This window comes from Euprymna scolopes, chromosome 34, assembly GCF_053919585.1.
Source record: "Euprymna scolopes isolate OS-2025 chromosome 34, ASM5391958v1, whole genome shotgun sequence".
Lineage (NCBI taxonomy): Eukaryota > Metazoa > Mollusca > Cephalopoda > Sepiida > Sepiolidae > Euprymna > Euprymna scolopes.
The window spans coordinates 38,092,656-38,115,221 of NC_136515.1; the positions used below are offsets into that span (position 1 = coordinate 38,092,656).

At 34.3% G+C, this 22,566-nt stretch overlaps 1 protein-coding gene and 1 pseudogene across 13 annotated transcripts in view; one reads left to right on the forward strand and one right to left on the reverse strand.

The window, feature by feature from the left end:
- LOC145259180 (solute carrier family 4 member 11-like) overlaps positions 1-22,566 on the reverse strand; it is a 533,927-nt gene that overhangs the window by 44,393 nt on the left and 466,968 nt on the right. For all 13 annotated transcript variants that reach the window (XM_080116942.1, XM_080116953.1, XM_080116950.1 and 10 more), the window contains 6 exons: positions 20,929-21,042; positions 19,280-19,412; positions 15,869-15,942; positions 12,102-12,267; positions 9,527-9,633; positions 7,851-8,022 (listed from right to left, as the gene is read on the reverse strand). In XM_080116942.1, the coding sequence (XP_079973068.1) occupies positions 7,851-8,022; positions 9,527-9,633; positions 12,102-12,267; positions 15,869-15,942; positions 19,280-19,412; positions 20,929-21,042 (766 nt within the window). The remainder of the gene's footprint in view (positions 1-7,850; positions 8,023-9,526; positions 9,634-12,101; positions 12,268-15,868; positions 15,943-19,279; positions 19,413-20,928; positions 21,043-22,566) is intronic.
- On the forward strand, positions 9,076-9,209 carry LOC145259356 (U2 spliceosomal RNA; annotated as a pseudogene).

The window sequence follows — 22,566 nt, forward strand, 5'->3', positions numbered from 1 at the left end:
AATTTAGTTTGTATCCATTAATCTGGGAATTTGCCTTCTGTCCATAATTTGTTGTAAATTCTTAGTAATCATTTTAGTGATTCTGTAGGGAGCTGTCGTAAGATTTCGTCTGGTCCTACAGCTGCGTTATGGGATCTTAATAAAATCTTTTAATTCAGTTAATGTAAGCAGTTTATTGTAAACTTCTAGGTTTTTGATTTAAAGTTTAATTTGTACTGTTTAGCATTTTGTTTAATTGTTATAAATTTTGTGTCAGATGCTGGCAGGATTAAGCAATGGGTGGGAGGGTTGACCAAAGAACTTCCCAGGCTTCACCATTTCTTTTTTGCCAGCCTCAGTTGCCAGGTCTTTCAGGTTGCATTGTACATTCTGTTGACTGGCCCCATATGCAAACAGCTTGGAATGCAGATCGTCCAACATACTGAACGAGAGATGCACTAGTTGGTGGAATGGAGTCATAGGGTCTTTGCTTCCGAGCAAACAAGTGCAATCTTGCCTCATCAACCTTGATAGTGTTGCTGTGTTTGTCATACATAGTGACAACAAATTTCTCAAGAATCAGCATCTTCTATGGTAAGTTGGTACTGATTCAGTTTGCTGAACACTTCAAGACAAACTGGCCATGTTTGCCATGCAGTTATCTTCCCTCTATCTCGAAAGGCCAAGACCACATCACAACCAGTGAAGGCATGAAAGAGCATGCCACTACATTTCCCTTGGTTGAGGTTCATCACCATCTCATGAATTGGGAACCATCTAATGGACTGTTCCTGGCCAAATTTTAGCCAAAGCATTTCTAAGCCAACATTCTGAAGACTCGCAAAAACACCAATTGCTATGACAAGGATGTCTGTGTTACATGCCTTGATCAACACAGGCTTTGTCTTCTGTTTGGCTGCATGAACTGCGTGTGTGAAAATCCTGGAATCAGCTTCTTCATGATTGCAAGGTTGTAGACCTTCAAAGTTGATGAATTTGTTTGACAAGATCTCTCTTTTGGTCACAACTACAACATTGTCGGGATACATGGATACAATCTTGTCTGTGTTACATCCTTTGTCCGGGTTTAAATGCACAGCAGTAACTTTAATTCCAGCACACGGACTATGGGTTAGTGCATGCACCCGGCTTAGAGAACGATAAGGAAATTTACCACAAGGGACGGCTACTCGGTTAGTTCCCAATGCAGTCAAGTGTAAGCAAATTTAATTGTCTGTTGAATTTTCCAGAGTCTCTAATCAAAACAGTCAGAAGCGAGCATGCAAAGGGGGAAAAGAAATTCAATATGAAATAATGAGCAGAAATATAGTTTTTATATATATATATATATATATATATATATTTTATATGGGTTTTATTTATCTTTTTGTTTTTTTTATGTATAAAAACAAATAAACAAACAAACAAAAAAAAATAACCCAGGAGCTATCGCCATTAATTCCAGAGGAAAAGGGGGGGGGGAATTAGTTCAGAGATGGGGTCAACAGTTCATCCAGCAGTCCCTCCGCACAGTAAATTCCAGTCGAGTATCTGCCAGATTGCAACACCACAAAAGTCTTTTTGATGGGGGGGAGAGAGAGAGAGAGGAGAAATTCACAAACCCGTTTCTCATGCGAGTCCAAATCGAAGATGCTTATTTCCATTTCGGGATAATGTGTTACCGCATATAACATTTGTTTTTTTTATTTATTTATTTTTTTAAGTTTCATTATCTTTTCCATTCTCCAGACCCAGTAAAAAAAAGGGAGAAACATTTGTTGCTCCTCATGGCTAACTCAGATTCAACCATGTAACGTTTTTTTCCTTTTTAAGGTATCAGTCACTTTTTTGCCTCTCATTCTATGAGCCAACAAAAACATCGCCTTGCTTCACCAAAACGCGAATCCTAACTGATTCTTTCTTTTTTCTCTTCCTCTCAACTGCTGCTGCTACTTGTGTTCCCTACAGCCTTTGCATAGCCTCGCATGGATTCTAAAAATAATCTGACCCCAACAGCATTGCGGTCGCTCTGCCATGGACTTATATCCACTGTTTGAGTTGCATCCACCCTGGGGTCTCACTTTCCCTCCTTTGGGCTTCAGACCGTGACATCAGCTAGATATTCAAACAGTTCTGTCTTATTGCCACTTTCTCTCAGAAAACTGGACCAGATACGTGTAGATAGGTGGCAACTTAGTTTTGTTTGTCACTCTATGCTGACTTCTTTTGCTTTGATCTCGTTTCAGCCTTGAGGCTTGAAGTCTTGTCGACAAAAAATGTCTGTTCACTCATACTTCGATGAGTAACTCCAAATTTTTTTACACTACATGATAGACAACATATTTCTCAAATGTCTGAGGTCTTTGGCGCAAGAGAGTGTACAAGAGCCGCACCATCAATAATGATGACATCACATTCTGGCTGAAAATCAAGAAGACCAATGGTATCTTCCAGAATGCCATCAAGGTCAGATTTCTTTCCAGGATAGAGATTCCATGTGTCACTCAGTGTTGCAGGAAAAGATTGATTCTCATGTCTGAAGACATGATAACAGATCACATTCTCGTGCTTGACAGGATATGAGAATCTGTGAGAACAGATTGCAGTCACTTCTCAGTACCTGTTTCTTCTTATCAGTGGAAGCTACAGCTGCTTGCTGGTGGAAGAAATCTGTTTTCTTTTTGATGGGCTTGTAGAAGGAAGTCTCATCACCAAGACTATTGAAAAAGTCTTTGAAGGCAGCTTGACTATTATCAATGTGAGTTCTGACAAGCTCTGTAGCACTAGGATGTGCAAAGATCTTTGTGTCCAGTGTGGGAAGATCTTTGGACTCTTCCTGGAAAGAATTGCCTTGATCCTTCATTGCACTAAACAACTTCTTGATCTTGTCACTGAAGGACTTCTGAGACTGGCTAGTCTGCTCATAATGTCTAATATTCTCATTCCCCAATTTGGCCTGGAAAGCCAACTCATATTGATGAATCAGCTCACTAACCTCTGGTCCATACACCATTCATCGCCTCAGTATAGAAGGATCCTCAGTAATGTCAATGGCACCACCATCATCTTTGACCACTGCATTAGCTTGTTCATGGGCTTGGTCAATTGCTTTACCAGAAAATTCCCTGTGAGTTTTGTGAACCACAAACTTTCCAAGTTGGAATTCACGGAACACTACAAGATGAGTTTGTTCCAAAGTGAGGTGAATGGGGAGCCATCGAGCATAGTTGACATTGTTATTAGCAAAGAAGGAATCAGAGCAGAGAGTGCTTGACAGTACAAGCTGATGTTGGCCTCTCTGAAAGATCTAACCAATGAGAACACAACCAACTCCATTGACAAAACAAGCTCCCAGAACTGAAACTGAGGACTCTCTTTCCTCCGTGTCTTACACCAGTCATCCAAATCCAAAACTGTTTTCTTCTGCAGAGTGGTAGTCATATGCTTCTTTTTGGAGCATAAGACACTATTCAAGCCTCCGTGAAGAGTTTTTTTCTCATGTGAAGCCAAAATTATTTTCAGCCAGCCCTCACAAGTTCAGACATTGGCATGTGTTCATATATGTAGCCAATAAGGTAAGCTTTCAAAATCATATAGGATTTAGGTTCTAGTTTATAATTTTGGAACTATGGCAGCATTTCTGGGAAAAATTAGCCGAAAATGGCCTAAAAATTGTGACAAAACATTTAAAGGCACACAAAAGAAAAAAAGAAAAGCCATATTTCAAATATTACTTATCCATTACAAAAAATGAGGGATCCAGGCAAGGAAGTACCATGTGTAGATAGACTTCTGCAAAAAACGATGCCCAAAACGCTTTTACGGGTTTTTTCTTTTTTTTTTTTTTAGCTAAATTACGGATTTATATTTGTGACATTTTTTTTCATTTTTACAAAAACTTGAGAATTTTTAACTTTCAATGCAATAATGAAATGTGGAAACTCAATCATTTCAATACAGTATACCATTAACTGATCTGAAAATGCCATATTCAACAAAATCTGATGCATGCAGGTAAAGATACGTCTCATTTTGTAAAGAAACTTAGCTTCTGAAGCCGAAAATATTTTTTCTGATAAACTAAGTCATAGGCTCTAAAAGGGTTCAAACAAAAATCTGTTTCATGGAAAAGTTTTTTAATGATGTTGTTGAAAATATGCAGGAGACAATTTTTTCATTTTTATCCAAATTTAGACTACACATTATTTTATCACCCAGGTCAAATTTTCAAATTTCCTGAAAAAGTGCATTTTTCATGGGTTATATGCCAGGAAAATGAAAAAAAAAAAAAAAAAGCATAAATTATGTGTAAAATAATGTTTCTGATGCTGAAAAATCATTAACTCTTCCATTCATTCATTTCTTCCATTCATAATTTTGGGAGATTTCGATAAATTCCTGATATTTTCCCTTATAGGGTTGAAGGGAAATCCGCAAAGTACAAAATAGAGGAATGAACACCATGGAAAATTCTCTTAGTGCCACTAAGTCATATTCTTCATCATATATGTTATATTTAGTGTTTATAGGTTCAGAAGAGAGCTAACATATTCAAATTAATCATGAATATAACCACTTTTGTTTGCAATGATTTGTGTTATTTCTGACTTAACTAACCTGAACAGTTAATCACTTTGCAAGTTTCTGATTTCTTGAATTATTCGCTTTAATTATTTTTGGTGTTAGAAAATATTCCAATGATTTGTCTATCTTACTAGAAGCATCTGAAGCCCTTATATTCCCAAAATCTTAAGCATTGAAAATTGGTCAATAATTCTTCTTGTCTTTTGGAAACGAAGAAACAAAATATTTTAAAGTTCAATTTTGGGCTTCTAGTACGATATAAGTTAAAAGAGTGAAACTATTATTGTGTTCGGTAAACCAATCAGGGATATTACACCACACTTTGAAAAAGCTATCATATCTCCGAAACTAGGCCATATTTTGTATTTTAGACATTTTTTTTTAGACTCCCCATTAAATTTTGACCCAGAAAAATGGTATAACAAACCATATAATCCTACTTTCAAAAATGACCTAAATTGGCTCAAACGGGAAAAAAACTCTCCATGGAGGCTTGAACAGTGTCATATAGAGACAGCATACGGTGACCTCATGCATATGGCATGGTTTTGTGACACTGGATGCAGAGAGAAATGAGTCTGCAGTTCTAGAGGAAGTCACCCCAGCCTCCACGAGAGCACCTGTCCATCTGCTATTCTGGAGCACAGTCCCAAGTGATCTGAATGCAGCCATCTCTATGTGGAGGCCACCAAACATTACCACAAACCTGTCCTCACCATACCGGTCAGGCCAGTGCCACTGGACTTGTTTAGCAAGAGAGTAGATTGGCTTGTCTGCAGTTATCAAAGGAACCTGGTTTGGATTAAGGTGAAAAATAGCTGTTGTGGAGACGCCTACTAATTAACATAGGTGGACGAGTGAGATATATAAAGGTATCAATCACCAATACTGGGAGAGTTCTGCAATGACCGTCAAATAGGCCAGACGCCTATGTTGCCTCCAGTAAGACATGCAACACGCCACCTGCCGGAATATCTCCAACTGAAGTATATCTGAAGACATGTAAATATGTATATAACTTTTCTGCCTAATATATTATTGTTATACCTTTGCTTTCCGTGTTCTTGTTAATTATTTGTGCAGACACAATAGCATCCTTGACTTTGTCCATATAATGTCTCACCATAGCAACAGAATGAGCCTCATCACGTAGAAGAGGCAACAGTGAAGTTATGCTCACTTCAAACTCAAGACCTCGCTTCTTCTCTGCATGGTGGGCTGACCAACTGATGGTAACCTCATCACCCACTTCCTGTTTGAGACTGACCTTCTGCAGCCATTCACATTCATCTTTTAGGGGGAGACTTGGTAAAGATGTATATGTCACATTGCTCTTGGGAGGAGATGGATTCTTTTTGGCAAAGAAAGCAAGATGAACATTTGTGTAGGGGTCAGGAAGTTCTGAGACTTTCTTAACATTGTTCCTCTTGATAGAAACTGGTTCTCAGGCTTCTCCCTGGTCAGCTGGTGTTGTATGCTGAATGATTGAGATGCTGGTACCATGGAATGATGATATCACAGTAGTAGATGGATTGTGATTTGTATTGTCCATCGCACTCGTACAAAAGAGACCTTTCCTCAACTTGAGACAAACCACATCTTCCTTAACATATCTACTTACAACTGCATCTCCCAGCTGGGCTGATATATCAAGCACTTGATCATATGGAATACTAAGACCATGGTCATACAGCATCTCTACAAGATGTCTTTTTTTCTGGTCTAAGCATGAAGAGACATCTAAGTGTAGACTGGAAGTAGAGTTTCTACATCTCTAGAATGCCTTTGTGTGGTAGCACCTTTTTTGTACTTGACAAAGCAGTTGTATTGAAGGAGTTGAGCCATTGCCAGGTCAGTTGAGTTGCTCCAAACCTGAGCTATGTCTTGATATCCGCCCAATGCTCAATCACAAGATGAATTGAAGCAAAGCTGAGGGCAAGGAATCGTACACTGAATTCTCATACAAACTGCCTTCAAACTTACACTTGTGTTCCACCATGTGCCTAAGCAGTACCTTAGTAGCTTTGGCAAGGATAATTGCATCAGTGTAGGAAGAATGCTTCTAACAACACTGGACCAATGTCTTTGTCAAATGACTTTAGTGCTTCTTTGTTCTTTTAGGCAATGTGTGCTCGCTCTCTGTTATACAGAGCAGTCAAACAAAAGCAATGGTATTTCAGTTCCAGGGCCACCACATCTCCACCACTCAACAGAGCCAGTAGTCTACCATCATTGAGGTTATGGGCACATTCGTTGAACCTCTCATTCAGTTGCATGGTCATGGCTTGCCGCAGCTCTGATGTTGGTTCCTTCTTTTCACAAAAGAAACACTATTCCATCTCCAAACTAGTTCTTCGCATTTTTGTGCGAGTTTCATCAGGACTGTTCTGAATTTCAGCTGCTCTTTTAGTTGCACGTTCAAGCTTGCTGTTGTTGAACAGCAGACGGCATGTTTGATGGAACTTTACACTGTTTTGTCTCAATGTGTCCTCAATGCCACCTCCATCATCTAATCGAGATGGGTCTACTTTTATTGGTAACAAGTTGATTGCCTGAAATTGTATGTTCTGAAAGTTAGTTGTGCCAATTTTGATGCTTGTATCACTAATTGAAAGATTCTTATGGAATATTGAGATAACCGACCCCACTATAATCCCGTTCTAATGCTTCACGAGCTGCCACCTACGGCCAACAGATGGCTCCATTTTCGGAATTTTACCCTCTGCAGGGGGGCAGTTAGCATATTGTAATGCTCCACCAATAGGGCCACAGTAAAGAAGGGGGGAAGGATAGGAAAAAAAGGGGGGAAAAGGGGGATGGAGGAGGGAAAGAAAATGTTTTTTTTCTTGATTTTGCAGAATATGATAGAGTTTTGCAAAAAAGAAAAAAACACTAACATTTATGTGCTTACATTTTAGTCAGGGAGTCACTGTTTTCAGACAACCTGATCTGGTAACACCAGATTTACAATTTGTATCGACAAATATTGTATATACATTATAATTTCATCTGCAGTACTTTTATTATAATTATTAATACAATTAAAGAAATTTAAAAAAAAAAAAAAACGATAGAGCTTTAAAACATTTCTAGCATTTCATTTTCAAGGGAGATAATTATATGAAAACATCAAATGATGCTGATGTTGTGGAGACAAAATATTACGCCTCGATCTTAGCCAAAAGGCTGAAAAGCCATAAAAATGTTTTTGTGACTCAGCATTTTTAAGCTATGAAAAGACTAAGATTAAGATAAAAAGAAACTACTTCTCCCCCAAATATACTCACTTGTTCTGTGGAGCATTCACAAGAGCTGCAGAAATATTCTGATCCATGAAAAACAGCAGGGAAAGACAGAATCCAAGACCCATGCCAGCAAAAATGGCTGACACAGTTAATTCATGGAAGGGCACCAGCAAAAGGGTTGCATTCATACCTTCTGGTTTAAAACTAAATCCCACTGGAAAAGAAAAATTATTCATGTATTGAAATATATATATATATATATATATGTTGTATCCAAATTTGTTGTAAAGAAACCAATAAAGTGATTGATCATAATTTTTGTGAGAACCAATAAAAGACATTTTATATAAAACAATAAATCAGTTTTCATAAGGTGACCCACAATTTCATTTTGGAGAGGAAAAAACAGAGATAAAGGAAAGAAAGAGAGAGAGATGGAGAAAATGTGGACGAATTGAATATAGAGAGGGGGGGCAAAGAAAGAGAGAGGAGAAAGAAAATAAGAGGGAGAGGAGAAAGAAAATAAGAGGGAGAGGAGAAAGAAAATAAGAGGGAGGGGAGAAAGAAAATAAGAGGGAGGGGAGAAAGAAAATAAGAGGGAGGGGAGAAAGAAAATAAGAGGGAGGGGAGAAAGAAAATAAGAGGGAGGGGAGAAAGAAAATAAGAGGGAGGGGAGAAAGAAAATAAGAGGGAGGGGAGAAAGAAAATAAGAGGGAGGGGAGAAAGAAAATAAGAGGGAGGGGAGAAAGAAAATAAGAGGGAGGGGAGAAAGAAAATAAGAGGGAGGGGAGAAAGAAAATAAGAGGGAGGGGAGAAAGAAAATAAGAGGGAGGGGAGAAAGAAAATAAGAGGGAGGCGAAAGAAACAGGAGAGGGAATCAACAAAGGCCAAGTTTGGTATAAGGTCAGTTTTTGATGCCAGAGATATCCAGCTTATCGAAAAGAGTCACTCTGAATGGCATAAATGTAAAAATTGTCTTAATCAAAAAAATTTCTTCTAGATTAAATGTTGCTGGAGGATAATCTGCTAGTTTGTATCAGACACAACACACATTCTTTTAGATGCAGCTTTAAATCAAACAACCTTAGGTAAAAAAAAACAAAAAAAACTATTAGTACTGACAACAATATGACAATGTAGTAAAAATTCCAAATATTACGAAAATGATTGGGTAGAAGATTTGCTAGAACTATTTCTTTTTAAAATAAAGATATCGATCTGATATTTTCAATTTTTAAATGGCGGATTACAATTATTTTGTCCAAAAATCGTTCTCTTGGCCTTTTGGTCAAGATCAAAGTGTAGTATCTGTTCTTCAGATGCTGCACTTCATTTTCTTGTTCTCTTTCGGTGGAGGAGAAATCCTTCACGACTGAGACAATTTTTATTTTTGTACCTTTTCTCCACGTTAAAAAACGACCCTGGTGTCTAACTCTGTCCCGTGGGGAGGCATAGTAAATAGGTACAATTATTTTGTCCAAGTCATAGACTGCAGTTATCTCCCTTGGATTTTAGCATGTTTGCACCATCAACAAATGCGATAAAACTATACATTTTATTTTTACTTGTAATTATTTTTCTATTTTTAATAATTTTTGGAATTTTTACTAATTTCAACATGATTCGTAAGTATGCAATGTTTTCAGCTGAAATGCATTTATTTGAAATATCACACGCACTAAATTTTTTTTGTTTTTAATGATAACTAAGACACTTACTGTTGACATCTTTAAATAAGTAGGCCCCCACAAAGGACATGAAGATGACGGATACAGGAAGAGCGTAGTCAGAGAAAATCTCTCTCTTGCCACTCGTTAAATATGGACTGTAAAAAAAAGAAAATAAAAACAAGAATTCAGTAATTTAAACAACAAAAACTCATTGACAAAATAAATTAAGGAATGATTAATATCCAACAGTAATTAAGCAGTAGTTAAAAATAAAAATAAACATTAATTTGATTAAAATCAATAAAGTTTTGACAATACAACACCACTGTTAGGAAGAGAAGCAGTTTGTTTTTTTCTTTTGTTCTCACAGCATCGTAAAGTCTTATTTACAACAGCGATATTTTCAAACGTTCGAAGTCAGCAGGAATGCATGGCTTGCGGGAGATGAATTAGTGAAGTTTTTTGGGTTTTTTTTTTTTTACTTGATGTAGGTGTTGTTTAAATTTTATTTGAAATTATTTCAATTCAATTTTAAACGACGCTTACATAGAGAAAAAAAAACTTCATTAATAGAGATAAATAATCTGTATGTTATTGTTAGACATTGGCAGATATTGGCAGGCAACCCCATGAAGAAACAATATTTGAGGAGTTGCACACATGCAAATAGATTCAGTGTGAAGAATGTGGAATTTTCCACGATTGTCTAATGGAATACATAATTTGACCCAGAAATATGTGAGAGGATATCGGCCAAAAATTGAAACAGTAGACAAATGAAAATCTTAAATATTCCAATAGGAAAAGAATGTTTATATAAATAAAATCATCACAAAGAGAATGTCAGTTAGTTGAAGAGAGAGAGAGAGAGAGAGAGAGAGAGAGAGCGCCAGGTACCATTTCTCCACCAACTGATAACTGCCTAACCCTGCACCACCCCGAGCACCTTTCAGAAATGTCAAAAACCAGTAATAATTTATAATCCAAAGTTGATTTGTCAGTGATAAATAAAAGAAACATATTTTTTATAGATCAACTGTGTTCTGATTTTACTTGGCTGTAAGTGTGTGTGTGTGTGTGTGTGTATATATATATGTGTGTGTGTGTGTGTGTGTGTATGGTATCAGCGACAAAAGTAGATGTTAATTAGACATTTTGAACAATTTTGAACAGCGAATTAGTAAAGTTATGTAGAAACGAAAAATAAACAAAAGTTTTTAGATGATATGGGATGATATAATAGATGTCATCCGTTGTCTTTGGTTGTTTTGTTTTTGTATATATCAATCCGTTTCAAGTCATTTAATGCCAAATCCAGTTCTTTTTAGTAAAAATATTTATGCTTCAAATATTTATTCATGGTGTTTGGTTTCTTCAAACAGCTTAATCTGGTAGAATGAGTTTGCCCATCAACTGGTGGCGCCCAATGCATCCACTGGTTGGAAGTGCCAAGGTGGCCAACTTAAGACTTGGCTTATGACAGTAATAGCAGACATGGAGATCGTCTCGGTACTCATGTTTTTGGTGTCCATTGCTGGAGCCGTGAATGGCTGGATCATGTTGTCGATTCTGCTGCCAACTAATGAGGGTGGATGGCTTTGACACAAGATGCAGTTAACACCATTAGAGCCGACTCAACCCATCCCGGGTGAATGCCGCCACAGATACAGGATGAAAGATAGCTAGAGATGCACAGGACCATCCAAGTGAATTCTAATGTTTGCGGTTTAAAAAAAAAAAATTTCATTGGATTGGCTTTTTAAATTAACAAATTTCAATTCAAATTTCAACAATCAAGGAGCAAAAAAAAAAAACTTTAATAAAATAAATAATCTGCATATTATAAACAAGATTTTTAAAATGATATCAGACATCATCAATCGTTTCAGATGAGGTTTGGTTGCTTTATTTTATGACAACTCTTTTCGGATCATTTACTGCCGAATACAGTCATTTTAGTAAAAGTCTTCATGCTTCAAGTTCTGTATATCTTCAAATGTTTGTTCATGATGTTTCGTATCTTGAAACAGTCTGGTCAGGTAGTATGAGAGATATCTAGAGGGACACACAGGAACATTTAAGCAAACTTTTGGCGCTCATTCCTATAAATGGCTATCATCTGTCTGTAAAGTATAAGTTTAATGTCTTATGAAACAAGTTGGAATCTAAAACTGGATATTTTGACTGACATAGGTTGGACAATGAAATCACTATTTAGTGAGTTGTATTTGTTGATTTTTAGGTTTTGGTCAAGTGAGTTGTGGTATCAGCATTAGGAGCAGATTCTGCAATTCTAGATGATGTGAAAGAGTCAAAGGAATCCCATATGAGTGGCTCTTCAGCTCTAAAAGTAAAGAGTGTCATGCCATGGGGTCAGTGATCTCCACTTCTGTCTAAGCTAACATTTACTAGCAAAGAGATTTGACATTGCTCAGGATCAAATAATGGTCAATTAATGTTCCACACTTCCAATACTTTTATTGTCATCGAAATCTGTGAAATTGTCCAGTTTTTTTACCAAATTGATTTACTGCCTGTTCTAATCAGGAACGTACTGTAGTGCACTGGGAAAACAGATAAAATTTCTTGGTCTAACAAAAAGAAGTAGCAGAGGAGAACTTACGTGCATTTGAAGTTAAAGAGTGAAACACCAAGCCAAAGCGTTCCCAACATAAGAAAGAGATACAAGATACTGTTTTCCCGGTCACATGCGTATTCGATGGGGTCAAGGGTAATGTTTTTAGCAGTTGTATTGTCACAGTATGGAGTGTTGTAACTGTGAGAGAAACCTGAAAAGAACAAAAGGATAAAAGAGTAATGTTAAAACAGCAAAGTATCTACAATCATCATTTATATATATATATATATGAGAATAATGGAAATAGTATTCTGACGAAATGGAAAAATAAAAAGGAGCAAACAGAGTTATGAAATAAAGACAAAGCGTTGATGAACACAACGCTGTTTGTTGCTTTTTATTTCTCTCTCTCTCTCTATATATATATATATATATATATATATATATATATGGGAAAATTATTTCCAACAAGCATTTAGGTAAAAATGCACTTTCGTATAAATACTTGAATTCATTCAAGAAAGTATCGCTAACAAAAACAAATAAAAACATCTATATATATATATATATATATATATATATATATATATGAGCACTCTAAGTTGAAATTAAAAGTCGGTTACTTAAGCTCACATGTGCAGATCATGATATTATTATAAGATCACTCTCGCCATCTTGACATTTATATAAATGTCAATTTCAACTGTATTTCTCGCAGTTAACGTTCAAAGATGGCTTTGTGGCCGGGTTAAAATCTCCCAACTGGCTGTAATCGTAACTCCCTGCACTGATTAATTCCGAAAAGGCTGAAACACTAGTGTCTGTATGTATTAAAAATAATTATAGAAATCTAATATATAAATCTCACTATGTCTGTGTGTGTGTGTCTCCATTTTTCAAGTTGTATCTCCTCCTAAACGGATGATCATTAAACGACGTGCAATAGCTCAAAAGATTGCGTTTTTAGTGCAGAATTTTATTAGAGGTATTTAATCGATTAAAATAATTGCCAAGGGCTTCAAAAAAGGGTTCAAACTTGAAAGCAATGACACCTTGACGAACGTAGCACAATGGCGTCATTCTGCGCATGCGTACATCGAGTAAAAGAGAAATCTATTTCTTTAGATATTTCACAATGTTCTTGAAGCTGTTGTTCCTTTCCTGCAATGGATATTGACCGATTACTAGCACAAGTGTTGCGGTTCCTATGCCTCCCCACAGGACAGAGTTAGACACCAGGGTCATTTTTTAACGTGGAGAAAAGGAACAAAAATTAAAAATTGTCTGTCATGAAGGACTTCACCTCGACTGAAAGAGAAAAGAAATTCAAGTGCAGCATCTGAAGAACAGACACTAGACTTTGATCTTGGCCCAAAGGTGCGGTTTTGATCTCCATAATTTCCCTTTTTTTTTTTTTTTTTTTTTTTTTTTTATATATATATATTCCGATATTCTTGATTTTTAAATGTTATGTAATAAATACACAAAAACACTTATCAAAAAAATCCAGAAGAATGTTTTTGATTTACGTAACGAAAATGTCATATTCAAAATATATATATGATATATCGGCTTATTTGTTACATTCCAAAAATCACGTTGCGAAAAGGGAAAAGAGAAAAGGAACTGGAACAAAGATTTGAAGGAGGGCACGGACACGTGCGTGATGGGTATAAAGAGAAGTATATTTTATTTGAGACAGGAAGAGGAAGCAGGGAGTGAGAAAAGGGATTATGGGATTACAGCGTAAAAGGGAGGTAATCATAAAAGGGTCTATGATAAAAGTAATCGTACTTACTTTCAATACCCCCTCCTTGCTCTAAGCATATTATTTATTTTCTTTCTTTACAAAAACAAGGATATGTGAGAGCAGATTAGTGTCAGTTTAGGGTCCGAATAGAAACTTTAAACTTGTCCAGTTTCGTCCGGGTTGGAGGTTTTGTCATGATGTCAGTGATTATATCTGCTGTGGAACAGTAAATTAATTGTATTTTATTATTATTCAGATCTTCTTCTCTGATAAAATGGTACTTAATGTCGCTATGTTTACATCTCTGCCGATGAATGGGGTCCTTAGAAAGCGCTATAATGCTTTGACTGTCTCGGAATATTTTGATGGGAACGTGTTCTCAGTGTGAATCCATTTCCTTTGTTTGGTTGTACCCTTTTGCGACAAACCTGGCCCTGTATCATGTTTAATATTCAAGTAGTATGACTTACATATGAGAAATAAGGTGCTTCTTCACTATAGCACCCAGAAAAAACAAACAAATTCTTACCCTTGGCGTACAGAAGATTTAGCATGACATAAATTACATAAACATATCAAGTTCTTTCATTTTTAAATTAGAAAAAAGGTACTTGTACAGTATAGTACCCGAGAAATAAGGTACTTGTACAGTATAGTACTCATATGAAAAACAAAGGAAATCTTACTTCTGACGTACATAACGTAATCCAAACTGAAAATCATGTAATATATTCGAGTAGTATGACATTTATATAAGAAATAAGGTGCTTCTTTAATATAGCACTCTACTACAAAAACTCACCTAACACATACGGAAAAGTTCACACAATAGAAAACTATGAAGAATCATCAAGTAGTTTCATCTATATATTAGAAATAAGGTAATTGTGCATTATCCTACCCAAGAAATAAGGTCCTTGTGTACTCATATGAAAAACAAAGAAAATCCTACCTGTGACGTGCAGAAAAGTTATTAAAACCGATAATCACATTATATATTTGAATAGCATGACTTTTAAATGAGAAATAAGCTGCTTCTTCACTATAGTACCCAGATGAAAAAACAAATTCTTACTCTAGATGCACAGAAAATTACTTAAAAGTATCAAGTTCTTTCATTTTTAAATTAGAAAAAAAGGTACTTCTACAGTATCCTACCCAGGAAATAAGGTACTTGTACAGTGATGTACCCATATGAAAAACAAAGAAATTCTTATCTGTGATGTACATAAGTTATCAAAATTGAAAATCATGTAATGTATTTCAGTAGTATAACATAACAAATCTGGTGCACTGTGATGTAAAAACAAACTCTTACCTGTGAAATTTAGCACAACAGAAAAGTATGTAAATAATTTTAAATATGTGTTGTACATTATCTGCCCTAGGTAAGGAATTTTTTTTTTTTCACGTATGTGCTGTAAATTTCTAGTCCTTGGGAAGGTACAATTATTCCATACATATGCTGTATAATACCCGTCCTAGGGTAGGTAAAATATTCTTTTGCTCAAGATGGCAAATGATACATAGACATAAAAACTTCCTCTATTCTAAGAATAACAGACATGTTCAAAATTTTTCTCATTGTTTTATACAATCCCGAGCAACGCTAGGTGGCCTTGCTAGTAATTATATACATCTCAAAAAAGATGAGGAAATATCTTGGAGTTCTGTTCTTTGTTATGGTAGTTGGCATTTTGAGTCTAAGTGCTAGGACCTTGTGTGACTGGCTGATTAGTTGAATCAGAACTCTCTGATCGCCGTTTAGCCAAAGTAAGAACCGAAGTGATGTGTTGTGGTGTGTATACGTCTATGTATGACAAACAAGGGAGATAATCCTTGATTTAAATTGACAAATTAAGGGTCTGCCATTTTTAAACCAATGCATTTCAGAACGTAATTATGGCTGATTTTTGGTTAAAAATACATCTAGCACATCGTGTACAGGATCATTTTTAGTAATTTTCATAATTTATAATTTTGCCATCGCATGAAAGTACATGTTTTCACCTGAAATGTGTTGATTAAAAAGATCCTCAATGTAAACAAGCACCAAACTTACTTTTTGCACAGCTTTTAAAAGCATCCACAGAGAAAGCAACGGAGATAAAAAGAGCAAATATTTCTTCTGAAGATCTGAAAAAAAAAAAAAAAAAAAAAAAAAATATATATATATTTCTATAATAACAAAGTTAAATAAAATAATAAAATTATACATAAGTCATACATTTTTTGTTTGTCACAAATTTACAAATTTTAAATATAAATTAGATTTATGATTTTATAGAAATTACAAGCAAGTCTTTCCATCAAAAGTGACATTTTAATTCTAGTGTAACTGTTCAATGTTCAATCAAAAATAAGAGAAAAATGTTATTAAACAAGTGAAGCATGCACGGTGCCCCATGAGAGCACAGTGAACGAGGCATAAAAAAAAATGACTAAGTTCAGCATTTGGGCCCCTCCCCCCTATTTAGCCCCCAAAATCCTCAGGGGACGTCAAATCCTAGTGAAAATGAATAAACGGTGCAGTTTTAGGTCTTAACAGATGTAAATTTGAGTTCTGCACCATGCAAAAGAAAAGAAATGATTAAGCCCATCATTGCGCCACCCCCCCATTTAGCCCCAAAAGTCCCCAAGGCCTTAACATATTTAAATTTGAGTTCATTACCATGCAAAACTGCTAAATAGATATACACAGAAAATTTTGGACAAATATGGTAAAATAATCCCAAAGTTAGAGTGTTTTTATTAATCCTAAAAGAGCCCCTGGGGTACATTCAAGAGTTACCACAAAGTATAGACAAACATCAGTTAGTTACAACTTTTCAGAAAGTTTTATAAAAATCCAAGGCATCAATTTTTTTTAATAAGCACAAAAGTGTCAATTTTAGCCAATGTAACCTGAAAGGCACCCCTAGGGGGACAACCAGAGTTTTCCCGGAAAATCTGTTCTGTTGCTTTTTTACTCATATCATGTTTAATGTTTGTGCAAAATTTTTTTTAAATTCCAAGGCGTAGTTACTGAGAAAAATGCAGACGGACAAACGGACGAACGGACAATGGTGAATTTACAGGTCCACCCTCCTTTTGTTGGGAGACCAAAAAAAACAAAAAACAAAAACAAAAAAAAAACAAAAACAAAAAAAAAACAATCAATATAGGCCACGTTTACATCTATTAGCTATATTCCAAAATTCATTAGTTTAGGAGTGAATCGTATACATAGACATCTATAAACATATGAGCATACTTAACTTTATATAAAAACAGACTTGACCATGTAAAGATACTAGTGCTTTTTAAGAACAGGTATCTATGGATTTGCAGTTTTCATGTAAGCAGTTCTGATAACAAACAGCTAAAGTCGGAGCAAGTTTCAACTTTAGAAAAATATACAAATCAAAAGGGTGTTGTCATTTGCCAGACAATTTTATTTTATTTTATCAAATCAAGTTGTAACTATTTTATTTTAATTTATTTTATCAAATCAAGTTGTAACTATTTTATTTTAATTTATTTTATCAAATCAAATTGTAACTATTTTATTTTAATTTATTTTATCAAATCAAGTTGTAACTATTTTATTTTAATTTATTTTATCAAATCAAGTTGTAACAATTTTATTTTAATTTATTTTATCAAATCAAGTTGTAACAATTTTATTTTAATTTATTTTATCAAATCAAGTTGTAACTATCACGACTTTTCATTTCAGCCCCGATTCTCATGAGGTTAGGATTTTTTACTTGACATTGTGTTTAAAGAACACAAATGCACATATTTATTCAAATTTCGGTTTAAAATATTAGGTTTTTTAAAACAATATCGTTTTCTCACATGTTACTTTTATATATTTCTCAATTAATTCATTGATATATATATATATATATATATATATATATATATATATATATAGCCTTGTTATATATCATTTTCGCTCTATTGACTCATGTTATTCGTTACCGTTCTCAATCTCTTCATTTTTTGCAGGCTTTTCAACAGCATGGACAAAATTCAAATCTGCACAATTTTCTTGTTCCAGTTCAAACTAGGCCGAAAACCTGCCGAGAAGCTCGTGATTGGCCCAGGAAGTACTAACGAACGTGTGGCACAACCATGGTTCAAAAAATTTCACAATGGTGACGAGAGCCTCGAAGATGACGGTCACAACTGGCCAACTGCAATTGATAACAAACATTTGAAAGCCTTAATTGAAGCTGATTCTTGCAAAACCACACGAGAAGTTGCTGTTGAACTCGAGGCCGACCACTTAACAGTCGTTCGCCATTTAAAGCAAATAGGGAAGTCAAAAAAGTTGGATAAATAGGTGCCGCATGAATTGAACGATAATCAAAAAAGTTTTGAGAGGTCTTCTACGCTCCTTCTGTGCTAACAAAAACGACCCATTTCTTGAGTGGATGGTGACGTGTGATGAGAAGTGGATCTTTTACAACAACTGATGTTCAGCACAGTGATTGGATGCCGGAGAAGCTCCACAACACTTCCCGAAGCCGAAATTGCACCAAAAAAGGTTATGGTAACTGTTTGGTGGTCTGTAGCCAGTCTCATTGATCACAGTTTCTTGAATTTACGCAAAATGATTACGGTGAAGTACTGCCGACAAATTGATGAAATGCACCAGAAGCTCCAATGTATGTGCCTGAGATTGGTCAATATGAAGGAACCAATTCTCCTCCATGACAACGCTTTCCCGCATTTTGCTCAACTGGCCCTGCAGAAGCTGAACAAATTGGGCTACAAGAATGTCATTTGCCATATTCACTGGACCTTTCACCTATCGATTATTACTTTTTCACTCAACAACTTCCTGCGCAAAAAATGCTTCAAAAACTGCCGAGAAATTGATGAAATGCACCAGAAGCTCCAACATATGTGCCCGAGATTGGTCAATATGAAGGAAGCTCAACTGGCTCTGCAGAAGCTGAATAAATTGGGCTACAAGAATGTCATTTGCCATATTCACTGGACCTTTCACCTATCGATTATTACTTTTTCACTCGACAACTTCCTGCGCAAAAAATGCTTCAAAAACTGATGATGCCAAATCGGCCTTCAATGACTTCATTGCTTCCAGAACTCTGGATTTGCATGCTAATGGGATAAATAAACTTGTCTCTCAGCAAAAATGTGTTGATTCTAATGGTTCTTATTTTGATTAATGCAATTTATTATGGAAGGAGTTATGATCTTTTGAAGTTAAATGTCAAAAAATTACATTTTTGCACACAAAAAATTTTTTTTTTGCTTTCAAATTCAGCAAAAAATACGGAGACATATCAAAAACGAATATGTCAGATTAAAATGACGATTTTCTAAAGCATATATTTTCTAGGTTGTACTTAATTCTAGGCTAATTGTTACAAGAATTGTTATTAAAGTTTTGCTGAGCAAACACAAAATTTCTATTTAGTGAAGAATTGATGATAATGTGAAAGGCAACATTACGTACCTGGTTGACCACCGCATCAATACACTAAGATCAAAGAATGAGTAGAGAAAGAGAAAAAATGTATTCCAAAGACCAACGCATCCAAACATGGCAACAAAATCGATTTCAAAATCTTCACAAATCGTATAAATGACTGCAAAGAGGAAAAAAGAAATGAAATTAGATTTAAAGCAAAAATAATCAAATTCAAAATTTCAGCAAAATTGGGTAATTACTGATCCAAACGAGTTCTAGTTTTGAAAGTCCTTGGAAGTGAATGGTGTTAATTTCAAAACACCACCAAAACATAATATCCATAAACAGACTTTTACAGGAATATTTAACACTGGAAATCTGTTTCTTTTAAATATAATAAATAAAAACATCTGTGAACTGATTTTTAAATATAAAAATGTTTATTTACAGAAACATTTTTACAGAAATATTTAATTACTAGGAGGACCGGTGGAAATTCCATGGAATGAGAAATATATTTAATCAACAAATGTTTTGATAAAGCTGGTTTTCTAGATAGCGCAAAAAATTTTTTTGGAGAAAAAAAAAACATGCAGCAAATATGAGTTTATATATATGAAAATAGTATCCATTGTATTTTAAATATAAACCTGACCCAGAGGAGTCAAATTAATAGGTACTAATAAAGACTTAGAGTAATATTGTGCTACATAGTTGAATACAAATAACATCACATTGTAAGAGACAATCTTTAATTTACCCCTTCAGTCCATCATCTCTTTGTTAGATAATATTCTTTATTTTAACCTGTTTCTTTCAAATGGCCCCTTTTTACATAACATTTGACTGGCTTTTTTCTTTGGTGAAGAACTGCTGCATGCCGAAATTATGAGTTTCTTTCTGATACCATTACAACAATAATCATATATTGTTATAATGATATTTGGAAACGAGGCTACATTAAAGAGAGGCCACTCATTCTTGAGCAGGGTTACCAGATTGGTCTTTTGAAAGACAAATTTCGTGAATTTGGCAGTCTAGCCTTCAAAAATTGTATTTAGCCTTTTTCAAAGTTTAATATATGAACTAAGGAAGGAACAAGCAGAATATTATATAGATTGAATGTAAAATATATTTTTTAAATATAATAAAGTAATATATATATATATATATATATATATATATATATAAAATTAAATGTATGTTTAAATAAATGGAAATGAAAATTAAGGTAAAATTAAAAAACATGAACTTTTTACATATAATAAAAGTAAACCATATTAAACTACATAATACATATCCAGTAGATGATATTACTGAAAAGATTATGCTTAAGTAAATAAATATAGTATTAGCAGGGTTTTCTGATTGTGTAAAGGAAATGTAATTTTGTGAGCTCTTCAAACTAACACGGTTTACTTTTGAAGAGTTTTAAAATAGGAACTCATTTGTTAAATATGCAATTTTGCTAAAAATTCTTCATAACAGAAAAATTGCTTATCAAAATGTATTTAAAGAAGGTAGTGACAATGTTTGCTGGAGATTAGAAGAAATAAAGTTTGGTCTTAAACATTGGATTTTTTCTAATCAGGATCAAAAGTCATATCCATTTGTTGTACTTTCATTTACAAGTGTATGCATAAACTATTATACACTTAATTGGGAATCCTGGTTCTATTCATATAATTACTTACTTTTGGTGTAAAGAGCAAGTGGTGCTGTTGTGAGGAGAACTATTTGTGGAGTGCCTCCATACAATGCAAATATCAACCCACCAAATATTTGGGAATAAATCACTTTCTTGACATCTAAAAAAGAAAACAGAAATGAAAAGGAAAGAAATTTCTTCCAAAATAAAAAACACATTTACAAAACTATAACTACAGAAGGAATAAATGCACTTGTTCAATATATATATATATATATATATATATATACACACACACACACACACGAATATATGACGAGTTTATAAATATTCAAACAAATGTTGCTTCGTGTTATTTTAAAATTATGTAATTATTAACACTCGCATCCTATCTATCATGTCTATTTATACAAAGTTATGTTTGTGTATATGTTTGTATGTACAGGATTCACTCCTAAACTAATGAACTAGTCATTATGAATTTTGAAGCAGAGCTAAGTCTAAGAGTGAGTAATGTAGACTATATTTAGTTTAGTTTTATGCAAAGGAAGGGGTGGAAGCCCTTTGTAAAAATTCACATTCTGTTTTTGTTTGTGAATTTTTAATAGGTATTAGATATTAATAAACATTTCCCCAAATGCAGTTTCTTTAAAATTTTTTAAGGATTTTCGAGAGGCCACGATATGGGCCTAACTTCTTATTTTAAAAATTTGCATTTTTCAGATTTGCATTAAATTTGATCTTCAGTAATGAATCAATTAAGCAAGATACCCTTAATTTCAATTTCTTAAGATAATCTTTAAATTATCGCCAATTTCTCAAAATCATGTAATGGATTTTAATCAAAGCTGCAAACCATATGAAAAAAGCTTTATAGCATTTTAGTTTTCATGAGACGGCATAACTGCTTTGGTTGTTCAGTTTTATGGCATATCAACATTTTTTTGGATATTTAATGCTGAATCGAGTAATTTTAGAAAACTTACTATGTTTCAAGTTAGTTTTATATACAAATTTATTCATGGTGTTTAGTTTTGGAAAATTGTTTTTAACTTTGCAGAACATGACTGAGTTTTGCAAAGGGAAAGGAAAAAAATACTAACATCAATGTTTGGTATTTGGTCAGGAAACCAATATCTTCAAACTAATCTGATAGTACCAGGAAAACTGTTCTGAGACATGTATTCTAGTGTGTGTGCATGTGTGTGTGTGTAGTCACATAATCCGAAGGTCATATTATGCATCTATAAAAAATAAAGGAAAATTCTAACTAATTTTAAAATAAAGGAGAGTATATCTTGGTTTGATTTTTGTTGTTTATTTAATATACTCTGTTCAACATAGACAATTAGCATGAGTTTTTTTTTTATTCCTATAAATTTTTATCTTGTTTTTTTTTTTTTAATTTTTTAAAATTATTTATTTCCTGTTATATTTTGTGAATAAAATTGCTTCAAAATTTAAAAATGTGTTTTTCTGTTTCTTTCAACCCCTCTTTTTTTTTTTTTTAAATCTATCTATCTGCTTCACATTTTACGGGTCTGGAAGAGTTTTCACCTTTCCATTGGATTTGTCTTATATATCAAACTCCAAGGGACATTTTTTAAAAATTTTATTTCTCTTTTTTTTTTTTTTTCTTTTTATATATAAATGTTGCCAACTATGCGTCTTCATTATAACAACA